Source organism: Podarcis raffonei, chromosome 8 (genome assembly GCF_027172205.1).
Source record: "Podarcis raffonei isolate rPodRaf1 chromosome 8, rPodRaf1.pri, whole genome shotgun sequence".
Classification (NCBI taxonomy): domain Eukaryota; kingdom Metazoa; phylum Chordata; class Lepidosauria; order Squamata; family Lacertidae; genus Podarcis; species Podarcis raffonei.
The window spans coordinates 20694772-20717960 of record NC_070609.1 but is presented as its reverse complement, the minus strand read 5'-3'; the positions used below and the strand labels follow the sequence as shown (position 1 = coordinate 20717960).

Sequence of the window (23189 nt, the reverse complement as noted above, 5' to 3'; positions counted from 1 at the left end):
CCAGCGTGACAAAGCTGCATCTTGGCGAGCCAGCGCAGCACACGGAAACGCTGTTTACCTTCCCGCCAGTAAGCGGTCCCTATTTATCTACTTGCACCCAGGGGTGCTTTCGAACTGCTAGGTTGGCAGGCGCTGGGACCGAGCAGCGGGAGCGCACCCCGCCACGGGGATTCGAACCGCCGACCTTTCGATCGGCAAGCCCTAGGCGCTGAGGCTTTTACCCACAGTGCCACCCACGTCCCTCTGTTATAGAGGGCTTTAAAAGAGAACTGAAAGAATTCTTGGAATAGCAGGCCATCAATGGCTCTTAGTCAAGAAATCAATATGTTACCTCCAAGTTCAGAAACTCAGTACAGGTTTCTGGTGAACAACAGAGAGTGTGTGATAAATTTAGAATTATCTTAAGATAATTATTGTTGCTGTTTTAAACCTGAGCATACCAACAAACCAAGAATTGCCACTGTAACATTCCAGGCTGCCAAACTGATTCACAATTTTAAAAGTCCCACCAAAAACAGATGTCAAGGTATGTACACACACAACAAAAAATGAGACCAAGACTTTGCCCTACTCCTTGTGTCAAAATTACAGCTACAACATTTAGTCTATTACTTAGCCAGATAAAACAATTTTAAAACTTTTACACTGGTTATAAAGGAACTCAGTACAAGTGCTTAAAAACTGCAGCATCTTAAATGAAGCATTCTTGTTTCCAATGAAAGATAAATGACTAAATGGCTTACTATGATATATATGTGCATAATCTAAAAACACAGAAAGAATGTCCCTGGCTTCAGAAATGCTGTTTTTACTCAGTGACAGATGAACTGATTAATCAACCAACTAGTATCTATGAATAATGTGTTAAAATCTCTTATGAACACCTGCAACTACAGTACAGGATAATTAAAAGAAAAACAATCCGCTTTAAAGAAACACATTGGCTGCAATCTGACAACGGAGGATGCCGTACTGAACACAGCAGGACTTACTTCCATGTAGACATGCACAGGATTGAGCTATTGGTGATGTAATCCTAAGCATGTTTACTCAGAAGAAAGTCTCGTTCAGCAAGTGCACTGAGGACTGTAGCCTTAAGCTTTCTGTGTTGCTAGCAGTTGGCTGACAAAAATCAAAGCACTAAACAAGAGTTGTATTTATTTAACTAAGGCTGCTATCAGTCTTAATTTAGTTAGCTAATGCTTGCTTCAATTACCAGCAAGAGCAAAATGTTCCAAATGTGTGCAGGGCTTTGATATGTTGTTGGGGTTTTTTTGTAAGTAATTTTTATTCGTTTTCATAGATGTGTAAGTAGACAATTAAACATAACAGTTTCACATGTTGACCACTGAAGGCCGCAAGATTCTGCACATCCTGCCTGTATAGATCTCTAGCAAGATCTTTTATATTTGTTTTCCAAAACATGTTAAGTGCTTTGCATTAGCCTATTCCTCTGACAAGAACGCTGTTCAAAGCAAGAAGCAGCCATGCCATTTGGCAGTAAGCAACCAGGTCTAGTGCTTTATGCTTTAGCAACCATGTTACCATAGTAACAGGCTCAAAACAATGCAGATAAAAATTATTTTGAGAAAATCAGAATTTTACTGAAATCTAATTTCTCTTTAAGTTTTCTTTAAAAATCATATTTTCTCTTTTAAAAAACTGATATAAACGAAGATCTGAGTACAAGGCAAGTGTACGCTCATAATCTCATGACTGTCTATCAGTGTGTCTCACTGTTTAACAGTGAGTTAAAGCCTATTTTACTGTGGCCTGAAGAGAATCCTAGAGCCTCATTTGGACCCGTGCTCCCCCACCCCTGGCAAGCTCTTGCCCTACTCCCAAACTTGGAACTGGGGCAAAGAGCAAAGAACCCTCTTAGCAACTGCTCTTTAGATATTCTCTGAAGTTTGGACTGGCTTCAGAAACAAGGCCCTGCCACTCTGCCAAGTTGCTTGAGGAAGGGAACGATCCTGACTAAACATCAGGAATAACTTTCTGACAGGAAGAGCTGTTTTGACAGTGGAATGGACCCTTGGGAGGTGGTGGAGTCTCCTTCCTTGGAGGCTTTGAAGCAGAGGTTGGACGGCCATCTATCATGGATGCTTTAGCTGAGATTCCTGCATTGCAGGGGGTTGGACTAGATGAGCCTTGGGGTCCCTTCCAACTCCACAATTCTATGATGGGGTGGTTGCGTTTAACATTGTGACCATTTGTGTGAATGCTCCACTACACCATAGGCATTGTCAGGTGTACCTTACAATCTCCTAGCTAACCCAGATTTCAAAGGAATCCAGGTTTGTCTATAATGCATGCAAGATCATGTACACAAATGGCCACCACCTCCATTACTCAGTTATTTTACCTGAGTCTTCAAAGTTAGCTTCTGGGTCTTTCTGTCTGCTGCTGCAGGATCTATTTTCTTTTTGCTGTTGTTTTTATTAGAACCTCAAGATCCACCAACTGAAACCAGGTGTAAAAATATAGCCAAGGGGAGAAATATTCCTAGAATTAAGAAACAGGGTACCTCTGGTTACATGCTCAGGACAGGAATTTGTTTTCAATCCCAGAACTGAGCTGTTCTTTCCCACAAAAACTACAAGTATACCTCAGAGAATATATTGTTGATTCAGTTCTAGACCACTACAGTAAAGCAAGTTTTTGCAGTAAAGTGAGTCACTACTTTTTTGGTTCCCCCATGCATATAAAGGTTATACCTATGGGACCACCTCTCCTGGTATGTCCCATGGAGGACCTTACGGTCTTCAAATAAAAACATCTTGAAGATCCTGGGCCACAGGGAGGTTAGGCTGGCCTCGACCAGAGCCAGGGCTTTTTTGGCTGTGACCCCAATCTGGTGGAACGCTCTATCACAAGAGACTAGGGCCCTGCGGGACTTGACATCTTTCCACAGGGCCTGCAAGACGGAGCTGTTCCGCCAGGCCTTCGGCCAAGGCACAGTCTGACCCCTTCTCTCCTTCTGTAACCCTCATAGAACTCTAACTCAATGGTTGCCATTAATTTGATTCTGAATTGATTTAAGAATATATTTTAATTAATTGACTCTGTGATTTTATGTACACTGTGCTATTTTTACTTGTTGTTAGCAGCTCTGAGCTTGGCTTTGGCCAGGAAGGGCAGGATACAAATAAAAATTTATTATTATTATTATTACACTATACTGCAGTCTATTAAACCAGACACCCTCTGGGTGCAGGCGTTGGAGGGATAAAACCTTAGCCAGTTCCACTCCCATGGCCAAGAGAGGAGCAGCAAGGGCCTTCCTTCCCCCATGTGGCTGGGCTGCTTGCAATTGCACCCACAGTCTCATAAGGAGCAATATACGTGAAGATGTAAAAACGATGTATGCTTGTACCCCCAATCTTTATCTCTTTACTCCACTTTTATTCCTCTCAACAATCTAATTTAAAAGAAAGATGCCTTTTATTTTATCTTCTGCAAATAACTTTGAAATCCAGAAACAGGCATCAAACCACATTCCCCACTCCCATTACGCTTCTATATTACAAGCAAGTACTTCAGATCTCAGAACAGTCTTACAGGTTAATGTTTGAAGATTACATTACCCAAGCTGAACTTACGAGAACTGCCTGTTCCTGTAATATTTTTGCAGTTGAATGAATAAAATAAAAAATACTAGAGTGACAGTGGTATGTCACAACTGTTAGAATGCCTCTGCTGGCAGAACAAGTCCATGATGGAGCTCCAATACCTTTTGTAGCCATTAGGGTTTAAAATTAATTATTTTTTCCATTTTTCTGGTTCAGGTCTGACCTATGTACCTTTTTCTTCAAATAGCAATAGGAAGTTGGTTCAGTGACATGTATCATCCCATTTTGTAACCCTTCCTAGGGATGTCTTAATAATGTTTTGATATGACAGTTATTTTTGAAGTGTTAGTCCTGGTATTACTCCCATTGCAGTTCTGGATCCAGGATAGTTGATTTAAAAGATCATCATGTGGTGAAATACCAGTACTGTACAGCATTTTGCCACAACTGTTGTACCACTGCCCATTTGTGCCCGGGTTCAGGAATCTTTTCAACAAATTGAGATTCCCAGAGTCCACACAAGGGCAATCAAAGAACACACACTTGGGAGTTGAAGTTAACTTGGGGTACATAAATGGCAAAACAGATGCACAACTCCATCAACTGTGACCAACACATGCACATTTAAATGGCCACAGGTTTCCCTATCTCAAACACAGAAGCATGGACCATTCCTGTTTTGATTCTATTCACGTTTTTTCAGCTTCACTTACTACTTCCAACCACCCTCCTCCCCTTTGAAATCAGCAGTGAACAAATAAAACTACACACCACCAGAGAAAAGGCCCAACAACTACCATGGCATGACCGCTGAGCTGACATTTTACTTGTTATGAGTCCTATATTATTAGACTCATCTCTTCTTTAAAACATGAGATTTTCCTCAGGGACCCAACTACCCCTATATAAGAGGTACTTCAAGATCAGTCCAAAATTCTTATCTAGCCCAGAATCCAGACTGGCCAACCAGATATGGCCAAGGGGAGGTGCACAAGCAGGTCCTGAAAACAACAGCTCTTCCTCCACCTGGGTGCATCGCCACAGTCACACGGTATTCAGATACCCTGCCTCTGAACATGGTGGCTCGATTTAAGCCACCAAAAATTACAAAGCAATGCCGTTGCTGTGTCCTCCCCCTCCTTTCAGAGGGTCACACACCTTCTTCACCTTTGTGACTCCCGTCTGACCTCCAAAAAACCCCTATCAACCGTGTGACATTCGAAGTATGCTTTAGCTGCAGGAGTGAGAAACCTGCGGCCCTCCATCAGCCTCCAATTCCCGCCAGCCCCAGCCAGCCCGCCCAACGGTCACGGCTGCTGAGGAGCTGTAGCGCGACACCATCTGCAGGGCCACAGCTTCTCTGCCCATGTTTTAAAGCCACCACACGCATGATGTGGCAGTGAGTTCCACAGGTCCGCCACGCCGTTCCTGGGAACGAGCAGCTCTCCCTCCCACCGCTCTCCTTCCCTCCCTCCCTCCTTGCGCTGACTGACAAGGTAACCGGCGCGCGAGGGGGGAGGAGCCACGCCAACAGCTGCCCTGCCACGCCCACCGACCGCGAGCCGATCGCGCGAGAGGAAAGAGGAGCGGGTGAGGTGGGGGGAGGGCGGAGGAAAGGAGGCGGAGTAAGAGCTCTTTCCCCTCTCACCGTGACGAGTCGTTTGCGCGGCCGACCTCAGCACTGGGCGACATGGCAGCGGCGACGGACCCGACTCTCAGGGAAGAAAGGAAGAAAAAAGGAAGGGAGGGAAGGAAGGAACCGAGACCCGCTTCGGCAAACCTCGGCTAGGCTTCACACCCGGAAGCGGAAGTTATGTGCCGGAAGTGACGAGAGGGGAAAGCGGGGATTTGGTTGGCCGAATCTTTGCTATGGGCTTCTCTGAGGCGAGTCCTTCTCTCTCCCCCCCACCCCCACATGGCGCCTCGTTTCTGTCTTTCAAAGTGACCGTTGGTAGCCGGGGGCAGGGGAAGAGAGGAGCATGAGGCTTGGGCTTCGTGACTGTCAAGCAACGGCCCGCTTAGCCTCGCCTGCCTTCGCTCCCCGCTGAAGAGGCCAGTCAATTACAGCGCATGCGCCGCTTTTTTGCGGACCCGACCTTCGCCAAAGGTTAGCAAAGGGCGGCGGGAAGCAGCGGCCGTCCGCCGGCAGATGTGGCGGCGTTACTCGTCTCCGCCCCTAGGTGTCGCCCGCCTCAGCGGCTGCCTGCACGCCGTGCGATTAGTGTACGCGGCTTCCCTCAAGGGAATCCTGGGAACTGTAGTTCAAGAGTGCTAGGAGGTAGAACTCTCTAGTGTGAACTGCAATTCCCAGGATTCCTTGTGGGAAGTCGTGCGCTTTAGATAGTTGGTGTGCGCGCAGCCGATTGTACTAAACATAAATGCATGCATGCAGTTTTTATTACGTTGTGCATTGCCCTTGTTTGCTTTAGGACATAGGGCAGTATATAAGAACTTTTATTTTTATTATTAGTCAGCCTACGCAAGCCATCCTGAAATCCTTGGCAGGTTGGATTTTAAACCAGAGATGAAGGACCTGTGGCAGTCCAGAACCGGCTGGATTCCAACCGAGACAGCATAATCTTTTATCAGGGGTGATAGGAGTTACAGTCCTAACAACTGCAGGGCCACAGCAACCCCTGCCTTAATTGGAGCAGCTGTTCCAAGAATTGGGCAATGGGGTGCCCTATGCTAGCACGCTCCTAAAACGAAGTATTTGGACCCATTGCCTATCGCAAGGGTTCAGCTTAGAAAGTATTGAGTATTTATAACTTTCTACTTGTATAATCCCTTCCTCTGTGAAGTTCAGAGCAGCCTTTTAGTCTCACAACAAGCTAGGCTCTGAAATGGTGTCTTGCCCAGAACATCCAAGTCTGCTAATCTCCCTTACCCATATTAAAAGTATGCCAGTCTGGGCTGGGCAAAGAAAAACTTAAGTGAGGGCAATTACATCTGAGGGGTATTGGCTTTCCCAGTTTCCAGCTTTTCCTCACAGGATCTTAGAATGATGTGTGTGGAGTTGCCAGATTGCCTCTCTTCCTGTAATTGCCAGGATGGAGATTTGCCCATTGTTCCCTTACATGTGGCCTCATGTAACGTATTTTCAGGCTTTTTTTGTAGAAACCATGCTTGTGTAAAAACAACCCATACTCAATGTTCATTTTTTAAAATGCATTTTTTTGGTAAACTTAGTTTATTTATTTTAATACAATAAAGCCTTTCCACAGAGTCTTATTAGTCTTTTCCAATTTCTCTTGCCCTTAACATTTTTGACATTTATAACACATCACTGTAGCGTCTCTGTAAGCCTAGGTACGACATCTGGCTGTAGAATCTAACCACTTATTTGTAGTCTTCGCACTGTACGAAAACCTTCCGTTTCTTTGCTGAATGGTTGTCACCATGATTTGAACTTTATAATACTAGGAAGTTCAATTAACTTTATAATGCTATGAATGTAATGTAAAAGGGTAGTGAACCAACAGAGTGTCTTGATAATTCTTCAGTTGCCAAGCTACTTTAGAAGAAAATAAACGTATTTTAAAAGGCATCCTCCCATTTTTGCACAGAAAACCACACAAGGATTGTTAGACACCTAGAAAGAATTTAACAGCTGTAAGGTCCTATTGATCCCATTTCTCTTCTGAATTCAGTGGAACCTAAAGGTAAAGGGACCCCTGACCGTTAGGTCCAGTCGCAGACAACTCTGAGGTTATCGTGCTCATCTCGCTTTACTGGCCAAGGGAGCCAGCGTACAGCTTCCAGGTCATGTGGCCAGCATGACTAAGCTGCTTCTGGCAAACCAGAGCAGCACACGGAAACGCCGTTTACCTTCCCACCGGAGCGGTACCTGTTTATCTACTTGCACTTTGATGTGCTTTCAAACTGCTATGTTGGCAGGAGCTGGGACCAAACAACGGGAGTTCAGGACTTCCGGGTTAGCGCCATCGGCTAATGGCGGATTCCCTCTGAGCTCCGGAGGGAATCGGCTCCACAGGATCCGGGTCTTGCCGCTGCGGCAACGCGGGGACCCTCAGAAATCACAGGCGCTGAAGCCTGTGAACCTGGTGACTCGGCGGGCACCATTTGCGCCCCCCCGACCCGCGAAGGAGCCTTTTTAAAGGCTTCGGAATGGGGGACGGGGTGAGCGGCGCGGTGCTGAGAGTCGACTGCTTCTCCTGCGGAGTGAAGCCGCATGCCATGGTCAGAGAGCGCTGACTTCTTCTTGTGAACAATTGGACTCTAAAAGCAACAACCCGTGAGTAATACGGAAATTGGATTTGTAAATAAAAATTTTTTTTGAATTAGGCACGATCGGGGAAGGCGCAAACAGGAAGTCCGTCTCCCCGTCTTATAAATAATCTAAAGCAAGGACTAGCTAACTAAGGTCGAGAGAATTTCTTCTTCTTTATTGGGTAAAAGACATTAATTTCACGATTTGGCAGTATAAGTAATTTCACTGGAGGATAAGAGCTAATTTTGAGAGCTGAAGTGCCACCACCCCCGGACCCAGGAGTGATCCGCGAGAGAGCCTGTTGAGGAGATATAGAAGAGTTTGACAGCTGTCAAATTAGCTGTCAAGAAGGAAAAAGAGAACTTTGTTTCTGCTGTCTTTGCTGGATATATTTGCTACAATTTGGTTATATTTTGTTGAAAACAAGGAAGAACTGATACAAACTAACTTGATTTTTGGATTTGAACTGGAAGGAAGATAAAGTAACCAAAATCCCTCTAGAGGGGATTTTGGGACATTACAAGAATGGCTGAAGGAGGAAAAATTCAAGCTAAATTGGACAGAGTGTTTCTTCTCTTGGGAAAGTTACAAGGCCAAATTGATGTTTTGGCTACAAATGTTGCAACTCTGGACTTAATAGTAAACAAATTCATTGAATTTGATAAGGACTTGACTCATGAAGTCCATGCAGCTGGACAAGAAGAGAAACTTGAAAGATCTGAGAGTGTGAAGAAAGAGATATATGTTGTTTCTGAGGAAAAGGAAGGAGGAGATGTAATGTTGCAGATGACAAAGGAGAGCCAGAGGCCTGACATGATGGCTACAAAGGAAAATAAGTACTGGATGATGAAAATCTGTTTTGAATTGAAGATTGAAGAATGGAGAGATCTCCGTATGTGGAGATCTGAAGACCTATGGATTACAAATTTGATTAAGGTGAAAGTTGGAGCTTTTGGGACATTTGGACTTAAAAGGAGTAAGAAACAAGATTCGGGCTCCACTTTTAAGTATGGAGGTCTGGCTGGAAGAAATATGGACCCTATCGGGACAGAGCTTCTCCGAGATCTGGTGTTTAATATTAAGGACTACCAAAAAAACCGGCAGAGAGGAATTGAGAGAGAATTAAGAGCCTCGTACGTGAGGTCTCCAGGCTGATAGTAGACTAAGACTGATGGACATTTGTTGGGGATTGAAACCGGGAAAGGGGGGGTGGAGTTTGGGAATCCAAAGAGTGCAGAATAATAATCTGTTTTTTCTATTTTGTTTTGTTATTAGTATGAAAATTGGGGAATTCGTGGAAGGGAATTTGGGTCGACTTTAGAAAAAAGTTTTAAGAATGAGCACTGATGTTTAAATACTGGTGTTTATAAGTTAAAATTGGTTTTTCTAAAATTAATTAAATATAAAAAGGTCAAAAATTGGGGACAAGAACTTGTTGAATTAACAATTTGAATTGGAATATAAGAAGGGGAGGTGTGGGGAAGTCAGGGAAATATGTTATTGAAAATAAGGATTGTAAACTTTATGTGTTTTTAACTTTTTTGTTTTTTCTCTTTTTTTTGGATTTTTTAATGTATAAAGGCGGAAAAACTCAATAAATATCTTTTTTAAAAAAACAAACAAACAACGGGAGTTCACCCCATCGTGGGGATTCAAACCGCTGACCTTCTGATTGGCAAGCCCTGGTCTTCCTCGTAATTAGGATTACAGCCCAATTCAATCTACATTTACATGGCAGCAAGTCCCACTAGTTTCAGTGGAACTGACTTGCAAGTAGGCATTCTCAGAACTGTAGTTCTATTTTAAAGGAATGATTACATCTAACATTTAGATGGGTTTGATTTTATTACTGTGAGGCTACTGATGTGCTCTGATTAAGTATTAGGATGGTAAGGCTTGTTCTGTAATAATACAGAAAGTTTATACAAAAAAAAAACCTTTCCCAAATAAAAAGTTTGAGAGCAAAAGCCAAAACCCCTTTCTATTATGATACGGACATATTATAGATACTTTCCCCACAGCTCTTGGGGTGGAGAACATTTCTATCCTGTAGAATGCTGAAACCAAGATCAGAGGTCACCTCCTGTAATGGTCTTGTTGAACAGCAAAGGGTTAGATGAGGATGTTAAGTCCTGGTTGCGTGTGGCCGAAGTAGCAACCACCGTTTCCTCAGACACTCCCGGCAAGAACTGTCTCATCTTGCACCACCTGACCTGCTATATTTGGCTCTTTGTTAAGAAAGTACTTGGCCCTTTGCCTGTGCAACAAAAATATCTGTTGCTTTTTTAGCTTCCTGGTATTTGATTTTCTCGCCTGTGCCGCCCCCTTCTGGTTCTTATATTCCTATCCTTCCATTCCCCTCTGCCTGGTTCAAATAAACCTATTGGTTGATTTAATAACACTTTACTTCTGAAAGCACTCAAAGAACCTATATAAAAAAAATGAGTAAATATGTTAAAATGTTAATGTTGCTACTCAGGTTCCACTTCCCTCCTGAGGGTTGATTTCACCCATTGAAGCTGCTGGGCTGTGTTTCGAATTGTTGACAATACATTGGAGGACAATAGTATACTGTTAACTTCAAGAATAATCACATTATTGGCTTTTAAATCCATTGGGACAAAGCTACCGCATAATAGACAGATTCAGCAAGCAGCATAGAGCACCAGTGTGTAACGTAGGGACACTGCTGTGGTAACCTTTATGTGGCGCTGTGAGTATGGCAATCATGTCTGTATTTCCATCTGTGAAATGTTAGATGGTATGCATTTGGCTCTCCACTTTCTCTCCTTTCATCATACATTGGTGGGCCCCACCCCAACATCATTGGATAATTTTATATTCACAGAGGGTCTCTCCTTTAAGGGATTGAGTTAACCAGGTCTCCTGACCATAGAGTTCCCTAGAACAGAGGTCAACAACCTATGCCCCTCCAAATTTTGGCTTCCTGTAATCTCAGACCATTAGCCTTACTGGCTGGGATCAATTGGCATTGAAATCTTAACAACATCTCAAGGACCACAAGTTCCCCATCCCTGCCCTACAATGTCATTCAGCCTTCCTGTTCTATTGAGGAAGCTTGGGTTTGAGTTTCAGTGCTCAAATCTCCCTGGATTTGACAGCAGGAGGAAGTGTGAGGATTCATGCTCTAGTGGACCCAGAAGCTGCAGTGTAGCTCTTCCACATCCCAGACATTCCACTTGGTGGTCTTCTGTCTCCCATCCTGTTCATGTTTTCCTGCCCCTCTCTGGTGTTCTCAGCCCATGGGTAAAAGTCCCTAGCCTAGAATCTGCTATTCTTTTCCAGACATCTGTAATAGTGTGACCCTCAATATGATCCTACACCAAAAAAATCTACAGACGTGCCCACTGGGTTGAAAGTAGCAGTGCTGAATAGCTATAATGGTTAGAGCTGTCGTTTTTATTAATGAAACTACAGACAAGCAACAGGTATACAACTTTTCAGGCTTTCCATGATAGTATGGTGTTAGCATAGTTTCTGTATATGCAGTGAATAAGCATGGTGTTTACAGTGGCTTCTCACTTTTACTTCTGAGTGCCGTTTCATTGGTGCTATGGTTTGCCAAGCAGAAAAATGGATAATCTATTTGGGTAGGGACCAGCCCTCTATGATCTAGAGTTTGCATTGGCAAACTCAGCCCTCCAGATGTTTTTGGCCTACAACTCCCATGATCCCTAGCTAACAGGACCAGTGGTCAGGGATGATGGGAATTGTAGTTTCAAAACATCTGGAGGGTCAAGTTTGCCTATGCCTGATCTAGGGCTTTCTCCTACCCTCCTCACATCACAAAAGCAGTAATGTGGAAATATTTTAAATACACGTTAAGCAGTCTTATACCCAATCTGAATATTAGCCAACACCTGCTATCTGAACTTTTCAGCTAGAGATGCCATGAATTTAACCTTGGACCTTCTGAATGAGAAGCAGCGTTATTTTTTTATTACTTATTCAATTTTTATACCATCCTTCATCCAAAAATCACGGGGCGGTTCACAGCATAAAAATACAAAATGAGAATACAAAATAACACAATAAAACAAAAACAAACCAATAACACTCCCCTCCCCACAAAAACATTTAGAACATTAATCAGTCAACGACCTGATTATAGCAAAAGCATGTTCTCAACCCCTGAGCTATGGTCTATTCCTGAACCCATTCCTTTCCTCCCCTCAGTTCCTGACATTTCTACCATGTGTACATTGAATGCACACCTGAGACGCGTAGGTAAATTTATGCAAAATCTCTGCTCTCAGATTATGATGATTTCTGGATGACAGCCTATGGTAGAGATGGAGAACGTGGCCATCCAGTTGTTGCTGGGCTCAGCTACTAGTCAGCATGAGGGACGATACATAGCTGTCAACTTTTCCCTTTTCTTGCGAGGAATCCTATTCGGAATAAGGGGATTTCCCTTAAAAAAAGGAAAACGTTGATAGCTATGGGACGATGGAAGATGTAATCTATCAAAGTCTGGGGTGCTACTTTTTCCCCACCCCTGTTCTATGGCCACTGAGTGTTGCAATAGTCCCTGTTGCTTTTGAAGCCCAAATAGTATTAATTCAAGAGTGATTGGGGGAAGTGTGCATGTTTTAGGTTAGATGCCTTCAGTGGAGCCTCCTCCCTGACAGGCCCGCCTTCTCCATGCCACTGTCACCGATGCCAGTCAATTATCCTTTTTCTCTGGGTCAGGGTGGCTGGTGCCCATTGGGTGAAAGTCAGGGAAACCAGCAGTAGGAGCCAGAGCCACCCCCTTGCCAAGTGTAAAAAAGAAAGGCAGGTGGGAGTAGGCTCAAGTTTGTGGGGTTGTGCCCCATTTGCCCTTATTGTCCAGCTTTTCACTGCTGTAGACCCAATCTCAAAGGAGGAAGCTGAGCTGAGCCAACACTGATGTTCCTTTTCCTTGTTCCTATCACAGCTGAGATAGCTCAATCACTCTGGGGGAATAAGTAGAGAGCCAGGAGGCTCTAAGGGTTGGCAGTGGACTTTGCGATGAGAGACAAATCTCAGCAGGTGCCCAAGGATGCCCATCCCTGATGCCCAACCCTCTCCAGAGAGTTCTGAGCTAGTTTCAGGATGAAATTATGGAACTAAATGTCACAACAATCCGGATCCGAACCAGAAAACGAATGTAATGCCCATCTTTTTAAAAGACATTATAAGTGATTCCAAGCATTTCCCTTTTGTTACAACAACAAAGGACAACTTAGATAGTCTGCGTTTTTCCTGAGTCACAGTGTTCTAGCTCTTCTAAGTGGATTTCAGTTCCTGCCGTTGCATCTAGAGAAGAGCTGGAAAGCTGTGTGCATCTGCCAAGCTCTTGATGAAATGCAGAGTCTGTGCCAGTCACCAGCCTGAATTTGCTGCTGCATAAGCAGAACAGAAGACTTTTAAGGTTTGATGGAGGCACGGAAGCCCTCTTCCATCGCCACCATCCCTTCCACGGTGGTCTCAGTGGTTTGCCTGGAACACTTTCGACTGTCCTTTATGTTTTTCAAGTTCTCAGAAAGGTGTTTCCTGAACTTTTTGGTGAGGAAGCAGTAAATGACAGGATCCAGAACGCAGTTGGCCCCCAGGAGGAACAGGGTCACCTGGTGGATGTGATCCCACCACCTTTTGCTCCTACAGCTTATATCCCATTTGCCCAGAACCATCAAGGTCCAGGGAAGGTCCACAATGTGGTGAGGCACGAAACATACCACAAACACAATCATGACAGTGCACACCAAATAGAGCGCCCTTTGCCTGATGTGGGCGCTCTTCCGAGCTTGAGGTTTTTGGGAGAGCAGAGTTCGGATAATGGAGGCGTTGCATACCACGACAATCAGGAAGGTGATAAAGAAACAAATGCAAATGACGATGTGGGAGGCAAGGACAGGGATGTTACTGCTTTCTGGGTCGTAGCGCTCAAAACAGCGTGTCACATGCCCTTCTTGGGTAGTGCCGCTGCCAAACAGGAAGTATGAAGAAGGGCCCGCGATCAGGACCCAGATAGCTATTGTGACATAGATGCCCCTTCTCCGCGTGGTAGACTGAGCTGCCGAAATGGGCTTTGTGACTGCTTGGTACCGATTGTACGTTATGACTCCCAGGAAGGCAACTGAGCAGTAGGTGTTCACAAAGAATAAGTAACCAGCCAAGTTACACAAAAAGCTGGGCATGATCCAGTCTCCTCTGTAGTGGTAATATACGATCCACATTGGCAACGTGATCAGGAAGAGCAGGTCGGCTGTCGTCAAGCTGACCATGAATATCTTTATTTCGTTTAGTTTCTTCGTAGCATAAACCCGTGTGAAAAGCCACAGGACGTAGCTGTTGGCTATAAAGCCCAGAATGAAAATGATGCTATAGTAGACAGTGAACAGGGTATATCTGAACTCGGAATCCACGTGGCAATCTTCCTTCGCGACGGGAAGCGATGAGAAGTTGTTACTTTCACCCTTTCGGGACATGGCTGCAGCAATCACGTTATTCTTTTAATGAAGCTCTGTTTTTCTTATCCTGAAAAGAGAGAGAAGGAAATGAATAATGCAAGAGGGAGGCAACATTCAGCAATGAAACACAATGCATTGTATGCAGAAGTTCAATCCCTGACAGGGAGGTGGTTAACCCCCGCTGTCCTGAGATGGGATGAATAAGCAAACTGGCATTTCAGTTCCCATTTCCATTTTTGATAGACTTTAACATCCCTAGCTTTAAAAAAGGTTTTTGAAAAGTGGGGGAGGGATAGGAGATCTGGGGCCCAAATGAAAGGACCTGGAGTTTGGGGGCCCTAGACTAGACCCTGCAAAATCCAGAATGGCACCACACCTGTTTCTGAACAGAAGAATCGTTTGACTTTTTCAGACTACACAGCTTGATTGACACTTTGTAAAGCAGTGTGACTATGTTAAACCTCTTACTGCTTCCTAAGAGGAAGTGAAAGCTCTGTAGAAAAGAGACATCTGCAGAAGAGGATCTTTCCCCGTGAGATTGAGAGGTGCCCACGGGTCACATTAACCACAGAAAGAATTGTGTAATTTGCCAATGTGGTGTGGTTAAAAAAAATAAAAATCCCCTGCTTAATTTGTTCGTGTTTTCTTGGATAAAACAACAAGGTGCTTATGCTGTTATTTAAATAAAATAAAAAAAGATTTGAAAACAGCTATTTTTATGAGGCCTAACGCTGCAGTCCTATGCATGCTTACTTAGGAACAATAATTTATTCTATTATTATAGCATAAAACTGTAAATACATAATATAATAAAAGTAAATAGTAATTGTAAAAGAAAGAAAATAAATACCACTGCCAACACATCAATTAACTGGGTTTTAACATTTTAGGATTCTGCCTTTCACAGGGTGTAAATTGAGTCTCAGGCTGAAAAAAAAACCACATTAATTTCTCAGAGGATAGAATCATAGAGTTGGAAGGGACTCTAAGGGTCATCAAGTCCAACCCCCTGCAATGCAGCAATCTCAGCTAAAGCATCCATGACAGATAGCCATCCAACCTCTGCTTAAAAACCGCCAAGGAAGGAGAGTCCACAGCCTCCCAAGGGAGTCTGTTCCACTGGCAAACAGCTCTTACTGTCAGAAAGTTTTTCCATATGTTCAGTCGGAATCTCCTTTCTTATAATTTGAAGCCATCGGTTCAAGTCCTACTTTCCAGAGCAGGAGAAAACAAGCTTTCTCCATCTTCCATGTGACAGCTCTTGAAATATTTGAAGATAGTCATCATATCTCCTCTCAGGTTCCTCTTTTCCAGGCTAAACATACCCAGCTCCTTCAACCACTCCCTGTTAGGCTTGATTTCCAGACCCTCTTACGGTGTACATACCTCTTTCCCCATACTACTGTTTCTATTCAAACAGATTTGGTTGTGTGCGTTTTTTGTATAGTAAGAAAGCCTGCAAAACTCATTTTGCCAAGAGGTAAAAATGATTTGAGTACAGTCATCACAAGCAACTCATCCACACTGGAGTTTAATGTGGATTTGAAACTGCTTGTGTCTATATTTTTTTGCGTGGTCCACCTAATGTCCTCCTCACCCTCCTGTTAAATTTAGATTTTCCCAATCTGCAGATAATCAGACTGGGAACAAAAATCTGATATAAACTTGAATGTTACCCAGCTGTGGACATACGAAGTGAAGCATGCTGTGTAGAAAGATATTTTTACATGTGTGGTGGCAATTCTGCTTCCATTTTGCTTCCACCAGCCCAAAGGAAAGGATGTAGCCTGTCCTTTCCTACTAGTTGTTGCAGAGCTTTATTTTTATTCTTTTAGCAGAGCACTTGTGGAAAACTACCGTTTGCCAAAATATCTGCATTGAAAATAAAAATAACATTTACTCATGCAACTACAGGATGTCAGAAAGGAAGAACGGAAGACAGAAAGTGGCGGCCTTTGATACAATCAGCTCCAAATGCTTGCTTGATTTGAAGTGACTCATTTATTTATTTATCTTTGACTGCTCTTTTGTGCAAATCTCATATATGGGAAAACGTATTTTTTTACTTTTAAAAAAAGTGTAGTCACAGCTAAACAAATACCTGCATGCATGGCCAGCAGGCATCAACCAGGCATTGACTCCTGAGGAGACCACATTTGGACATTGCCTGATCACACCTCCTGTGTGAGAAGAAGGGCAGGGCACATTCCACCTTCTACCTAATGGCAGAGAAGGAGCTTAGCTGTGGAATCTTAGGCAGAAGGAAGGAAGGGGAGACAGGGAGGATGTGAAAAGCACCAGAGGGAGAGGAGAAGAGGAAGAAGCCTAATGGAGACACAGGGAACAGGCTGGTCAAGCTGAATGCCTAAATTAGATACCTCCACATAAATTAGGTGGTCCTCACATTGGAGGTCTTCTTCAGGCTGTTCCCCTAAGCATCATGGGGTGTGGCCAAAGGGGTGAGACCAACAACCCATGTTTATCTAGTCCCCCTGCATCCTGGGGAGGCATAGATCTCATAGAATCTCATACAATCATAGAGTTTGGACCTTGAGGATCAACCCCCTACAATGAAGGAAAGTGCAGCTGTCCCTTACTGGGTTGAAACCTGCAACCTTGGTGTTGTCAGCACCACGGTCTAACCAACTGAGCTATTCTGTGAGGCCTGGATTTAAGCGCTGCCTAGAGAATTGATACAGAAGACCCCTGTCCACTTTGGGCCAGAGCTTCCCCTGGAATCCTGAGGCAGCTCTGGGAGGAACTGACTGTCCCTGGGGTTTGGGACTTACTCCTGAGGAAACAATATTGGAGAAAGGAGAATTTGACACTCTGAAGAAAGCACGACGCCGAAGTAGCCCTGAGAAGCAGAGGTCTGGCTGAAGGACTTGGTGCCTGGAAGAATCTAGGCCTGAGGCGCAAGCTGATAAAGTGAAGCTGCATTTCTGGACTAAAGAGTGACTTACAGCTCAGCAGACATGCATTGCTTTCTCTGTTTTGACCTCTTATGGAAGTCATGGCACATGTCCCCTTTGAGGTTATTCTTCCCTGAGGGTCTGGCACAAATACCTGGGTGCATGCCCAGAACAGATCTCAGACTTGAGGAACTTAGGGAGGGTGGGGAACTGTTAACTGAGGGGAAGAAACAACATCCCGAATATATCCCAGCAAGCACCACCCACTAGTATGGATGGGAAACACTGAGAGAGATTTCAGAGGCATAAAACTGAAGGTGCACAAACACACATATGAAAACCCTAGTGTGGACACAGCCTTAAACAAAGAAAGGTGCAAGAGAGTGTATTGTAGTAGTAAGAACAGCTTTGTATTTAAGCACTAGCTTGATACCCACAGGTGGGAAGGAATTGCAGGCAGGTGATTTATTGGAATTCTACACAGGTGGGAAGGCTGGAAAAGGATGGGCAGACTGCTCTGTCTGCCCTCTGTGCTCAACGCCAAAATGAAACAGGTTGCTGGAGGGAGAACTGAACAGGGGCAGATATTGGTCTTTCAAATTTCAATGGCCTCCTGCCCCTCACCTTCCATTCTGCGCAATTCACCAGCTCATAGATGCAGCGCCCTGCGCTCAGCACCCAGTACGGTTGGGACCCGTTGCACTGCCCTAAATCTGCCTCTGGACTGGACTCACCCTCCCATTTTTTGCCAGCTCCCAGCAGGGTAATAAAAAAAGCAAAAAATGCAGGCTAGTAACTTTATTCAGAAGTCTGGGTTACAGTGCCAGAATAGGATGGGTGTTACATGGGCCCAAATCCTTATTCAGCTATTACAAAGATCTCATTGGTAGACTTGGAGAAAGTCTCTCTCTCTCTCTCTGTCTCTCTCTCTCTCGTTAATCTACTTTGCAAGATTGGTGTTAGAATTTTAAAGAAAAAAAGGAAGGGGGGGAGACACCCACAAACACTTCCCTGTTCTCCTTGGAGGAAGGGTGGGGAATTAGAGTAATAAGTAACTAAGTGGGAAATAGAGAAGTTTGTGCCCTTATTTGGCCATGGCATGAAATATTTTTAATGTGTGTTTTGGGGTTGTTGTTTTTTGTTGGTAAGCTCTTATTTCTTCAGTTCTGTTGCTTGGAAAGAGGAAGTAGAACCACAAACACCTTTTCTTTCTTAGAACTCTGAGCTTCCTCCTCCCACAGTCGTTTTTTACCACTTTTTCCAGATAAGGTCATCTGCCCATTAACTTTGTGCCGTGCTGCTTGATTAACTCTGGAAGCCTCTTTACACTTTGGGTGTCTCTTGTCCTTTAGAGCAAGGATGAGGAAGCTTAGGCCGGAGCAAGGCAGACCAAGAAATTTTGCTGTCTGAGGCAAAGAGCAAAATGGCACTGACTAGGGACAGGAGCGGGAGAGTTCAATTTGGTATGCATTTAAAGCCTAATCTTATCAAATCCACACTTTTCAAAATAATATAACCACCGAAACACAGCTATCCTTCAAAATTCACACTTAGCAGAATTTTGCAATTCAGTTCTCCAACCAGTGTTTGCAAAAATGCATCTATTAGTGGAAACGTCTTGCAAAACTGTGTACAGAAAGCAAAACTGCATATAAACTGTTTATTAGGAGAAACTCTCACAAAAATGCTGATTTGAAAAAAAAAATCACGAATAGCTGCAAAATGTAGAGAACGGAATTTAAGATTGGAAAAATGAGAAAATGAGCGAACTGAAACTGGCAGATCCTTCCATCCCTGACATCTACACACCCATTCCATTTCATGTACAGCATACTTCCTTCAACACTGCACCCAAGTGTAGCAGTTCACATTTAAAGGTGAACCTTCCTAATATGCATTTTTCAAAACAATATGAGAACCAAAACACAACCTTCTGTTGAAATTCGCACTTTGCAATGCAGTTCTCTAGTGAAGTGTTGTGTAGAAAAATGCACATACAAATATGTGTTTATTGGGAGAAATATACTATAGAAGGCTGGTGAGTTCTCATGGGAAGTTTTTTTTTTTTTAATTCACAAGGATATGTGGAGAACCGAACTTAAGAATTGGGGGGGGGGGGCAGATAGAAAGCAAAACTGATAGATTTGCACATCCCCGCATTCTGAGGGTGCTTCCTTATAAGCTAGTAAAGGTACCCCTGCCCATACGGGCCAGTCTTGACAGACTCTGGGGTTGTGCGCCCATCTCACTTAAGAGGCCAGGGGCCAGTGCTGTCCGGAGACACTTCCGGGTCACGTGGCCAGCGTGACAAAGCTGCATCTGGCGAGCCAGCGCAGCACACGGAAACACCGTTTTACCTTCCCGCCAGTAAGCGGTCCCTATTTATCTACTTGCACTTTGACATGCTTTCGAACTGCTAGGTTGGCAGGCGCTGGGACCGAGCAACGGGAGCGCACCCCGCTGCGGGGATTCGAACCGCCGACCTTTTGATTGGCAAGCCCTAGGCGCTGAGGCTTTTACCCACAGCGCCACCCGCGTCCCTCCTTATAAGCTAAGTCTATCCAAATCAATGGAACTTCAGAGAAAAAATGTTTAGCATAGGAGTGTGAATACAGTGTCATTCTTCTTTCAGAAGTCTTAAAATGTGGGACAAATCTTTCTTCCTTTCTCTGCTCTCCCTCCCCTTGTCACATCACCACCACCATAATTGAACTTTGGCCCTTCTCTTCCCACTCTAGAATTCATTCTCCAGGTGCTGTTAACTCCAGGTTGCCTCCACCCCCATCTCTCCCTTCTTCAAGTTATTTATCTTTAAACAAGGCTTGGACTGAACAGTCCTACGGATAAAAGGAATGTCCAGGGGGGCACATGAGCACTCCAGAGATACTTCTGAGGGAGTAATTTGGTAGAACAATGCCTGCAGTCATATCCTCTTATCTCTCCACACAAGTTCAAAAGGCTGGAGACTTAATTTGATTTGATTTTTTATTTAAATGAAAGTTGGATGTTTGGGACATTGCTGAGGGGACTTGTCTGTCACATGCCACCCACCTCAGTAAGTACAGCTCTGCAATACATTGAAAGAAAGTTTAAACTCCCTATCTGCAGACACACCAAACATTTAAACAGCATAACTTCCCCTTGCCCAAGAATCCTGGGAGCTCTACTTTGTCCCTCACAGAACTACAATTCCCAACTCCCTTTACAAACTACAGTTCTCAGGATTCTCGGGCAAGGGGGAGTCATGTGTTTCAAATACGTTGTGTGCATGCAGCCTCCAGCTCATAGACGTAGCATAAGTAGCCAGCATTCTCGGGCAGCAGAACTCAGTCAGGGCCCACCTTGATAATGCTATTGGGATATTATTATTTTTTGCCCTCTCCCTGCCCTCCTGCCAGACAAGGTCTGGTATTACTTAGCAGCAATGATAGGTGGCTGAGAAACCGCCATTTCAACGTGCCAACAGTACTCCAAGCAGCTGTCTTGACAGTGCATTGTGAGTAGTTACAACGGTGGACAGCTCAGAGCTGCCCACCACATATAATGGCGCTGCTGCTGTACAGTGGTACCTCGGGTTACAGACACTTCAGGTTACAGACTCTTCAGGTTACAGACTCCACTAACCCAAAAATAGTACCTCAGGTTAAGAACTTTGCTTCAGGATGAGAACGGACCTCCAGAACGAATTAAGTTCTTAACCTGAGGTACCACTGCATATTGTTGCCTGCGTGCTGGTTACCTGCAGAAGTTCATGCCTCATACTCACTGCTGACCCCCGACGTCTTATAGGGAGCTGCCTTAAACTAAGTCAAACTCTTGGTATACTCGGCTCAGTATTGTCTACACTGATCGGCAGTGGCTGTCCAGGGTTTCGGGCAGGAGGCATGTGCAGCCCTAGCTGGCGATGCCAGGGGTTGAACCCAGGACCTTCTGCATGCAAAGCAGATGCTCTGTCCCTGAAACATGGCTGGTCCCCTGCCCTCTCTTGGACTAAGTGAGCAGTGACAGGAACAACCTCAGCTCACCCCACCTGTTCTCTATGGACGGTTATTCACATTGGGTCCAGAGGAAGAGGGCAATCTTTGGATTGCAGGGACAGTGGCAAAGAGGAGGGGAACAATCAGGGAGGGAACCCCCTGAGTGCATCATCATCATCACTGCTATTATTATTATTATTATTATTATTATTATTATTAAATTCAAAATCTTTTACTTCTACCAGAAGAAGCATACCAAAAAAGGGAGAATTTTTGCATTTGTAATGGACCATATCGAAATACACAACATTACTAAGCATACTCACAGACTATTTGGTGAAAATAATCTTATATTTACACCTCAAGCACTATGATATTACACTTCTAAACCTCTTTTACCCATTGTAAGAGAAAGTAGTCCGTTCAGCCTCTGGATATTCTCAGTTCCCTTTTTTATGTAACTGGTTAGTTAGTAAACGCCATTTGCCAAGTTGCTATTGATATTTTCCTCTGTTCTTTAACATAGTTGCTAATGTAATCAACTTTTATTGCTCACCATTTTCCCTCGTTATATCTGAATTATATGGTTTATGGGCTTTAGCATACATCAACCTTGTAGTAGTGACTATGTGTAGGATTTGAATTTTATATGCTTGTAATGGTTAATCCTTGACACCGTTTAAAAGACCCTTTAATTTTAGGGTCTAATGGAAGCCTGACCTGAAAAATAATAATAATTACTTTAACATTATAAAATATCATTATCATCACCATTATTTCTTCTGAACCAATTTTAATATTAAGCACAGAAACAAGGTCTGAGACCTAGCGGTGAAGGGTAGGAAAGAAATCAAAATATAATCACAATCACAACAATAATTGTACTTGTTGTTCGATGGAAATGCAGTGTTGTGAGTGCAACCAAGCTCCTCTGAGCATTTTGGGAAAGGGCTGCGAAATCAGAAGATGTTCCCAGCAAATGCCCTAAGAATTGCATCTGTAGGAGCAGCCTTCACTTACCAGAGTCTAGAGGAAGGATATTCTCCACTGAATCCAAGTTGATGGAGGGAGTTCATCAATAGGTGAGTCTTGGGTGCTTGCGAACGAACCCTCTGCCAGTCTGAAGCTTGAGGCTCTTTGCCACGCTGCCAACTTCTACAAACCAGAAGGACCCCGCAAGAGGCACCTGCGTAGTCATTGGGAGTGAAGAAACAACGGGTGTCATCACTGCCACCAAGGAAACGCAATGTTGAGTAAGGCTAAGAGGAAGACAATTAACTGCAAGAGGGCGGGAGAGCCACGAAAAGCCATTGCTAACCTAGATTTGCTTCTGAAAGGCTCTTGTGACCGAGCCACGGTCTGTCTGCTACCAAAGCTCCAGGGAAAGAGCTTCTCGCTATCATTAGTCATAAATCTAATGACAACGTTTAATGACTTCCTTCCAGTAAGCACAGAAAGCCATCGCCCCAAAGCTGCACGGACGCCTTCATCTGGCCTTTGCAAGTGAAAAGTCAGTTTGCAGCAAGCGGAGAAGCTCTCTCCCCACCCCAGCTGCCCTTGGAGTGGCACGCTTTCGCCTGCAACCACACGCTTTTCTCACAACAATCTCAGCCACTTCAGAGGGTAGGATTCAAATGGAACCAGTAAAACATGATGCAATGCTCACAAGGCTTCCTGACAGATATTAGAGAGGGTCAGAAGCAGGGCACATATCTCCTGCACTGGATCATACCTCTCTGTACACAGGATGTCCGCAACATTTTTCAGTCTCATATTTTTTTGATCTCAAGATCAGTTCTTCACATTTCAACACCAGTTTGTGATTTTCCTCCTTTAAAGTCCTCACCAGCATTTAATTGCACATTTCCCCAAATATACACGTTTTTGTATAAATGCACATTTCTGCAGAGAAATTTTATTTAGTATAATGCTCTTTGGAATGTTACTTTCACTAATATATGCATTTTTATGCACAATTTATGGTAGTGTATGCATTTTTGTACACGTTATTTGACTGGATAAATACATTGCCAAATCCGAAG

At 44.0% G+C, this 23189-nt stretch overlaps 2 protein-coding genes across 5 annotated transcripts in view; both read right to left on the bottom strand.

Moving 5' to 3' along the window:
* EYA3 (EYA transcriptional coactivator and phosphatase 3) overlaps positions 1-5619 on the bottom strand; it is a 50385-nt gene extending 44766 nt beyond the window's left edge. The window contains exons 1-2 of one of the 4 annotated variants that reach the window (XM_053398443.1): positions 5221-5619; positions 2366-2505 (exon numbers count right to left, since the gene is read on the bottom strand). The gene's annotated coding sequence lies outside the window, so the exon portion shown is untranslated. Of the gene's footprint in view, positions 1-2365; positions 2506-4730; positions 4842-5220 lie in introns of those variants that run through there. The other 3 variants (XM_053398442.1, XM_053398445.1, XM_053398444.1) reach the window with 3 other exon arrangements.
* Positions 5620-13015: 7396 nt separating this feature from the next.
* On the bottom strand, positions 13016-22893 carry PTAFR (platelet activating factor receptor). Its single transcript, XM_053398440.1, has 2 exons — positions 22168-22893; positions 13016-14325 (listed from the first exon to the last, which is right to left on the bottom strand). Exon 2 carries the CDS (start codon positions 14274-14276, stop codon positions 13215-13217), a length of 1062 nt encoding a protein of 353 aa, XP_053254415.1. The 5' UTR covers positions 14277-14325; positions 22168-22893; the 3' UTR covers positions 13016-13214.
* Positions 22894-23189: the final 296 nt, after the last annotated feature.

Excerpts from the sequence above, each read along its gene's own strand:
- PTAFR (XM_053398440.1), bottom strand. The coding sequence starts at position 14,276 with ATGTCCCGAAAGGGTGAAAGTAACAACTTCTCATCGCTTCCCGTCGCG.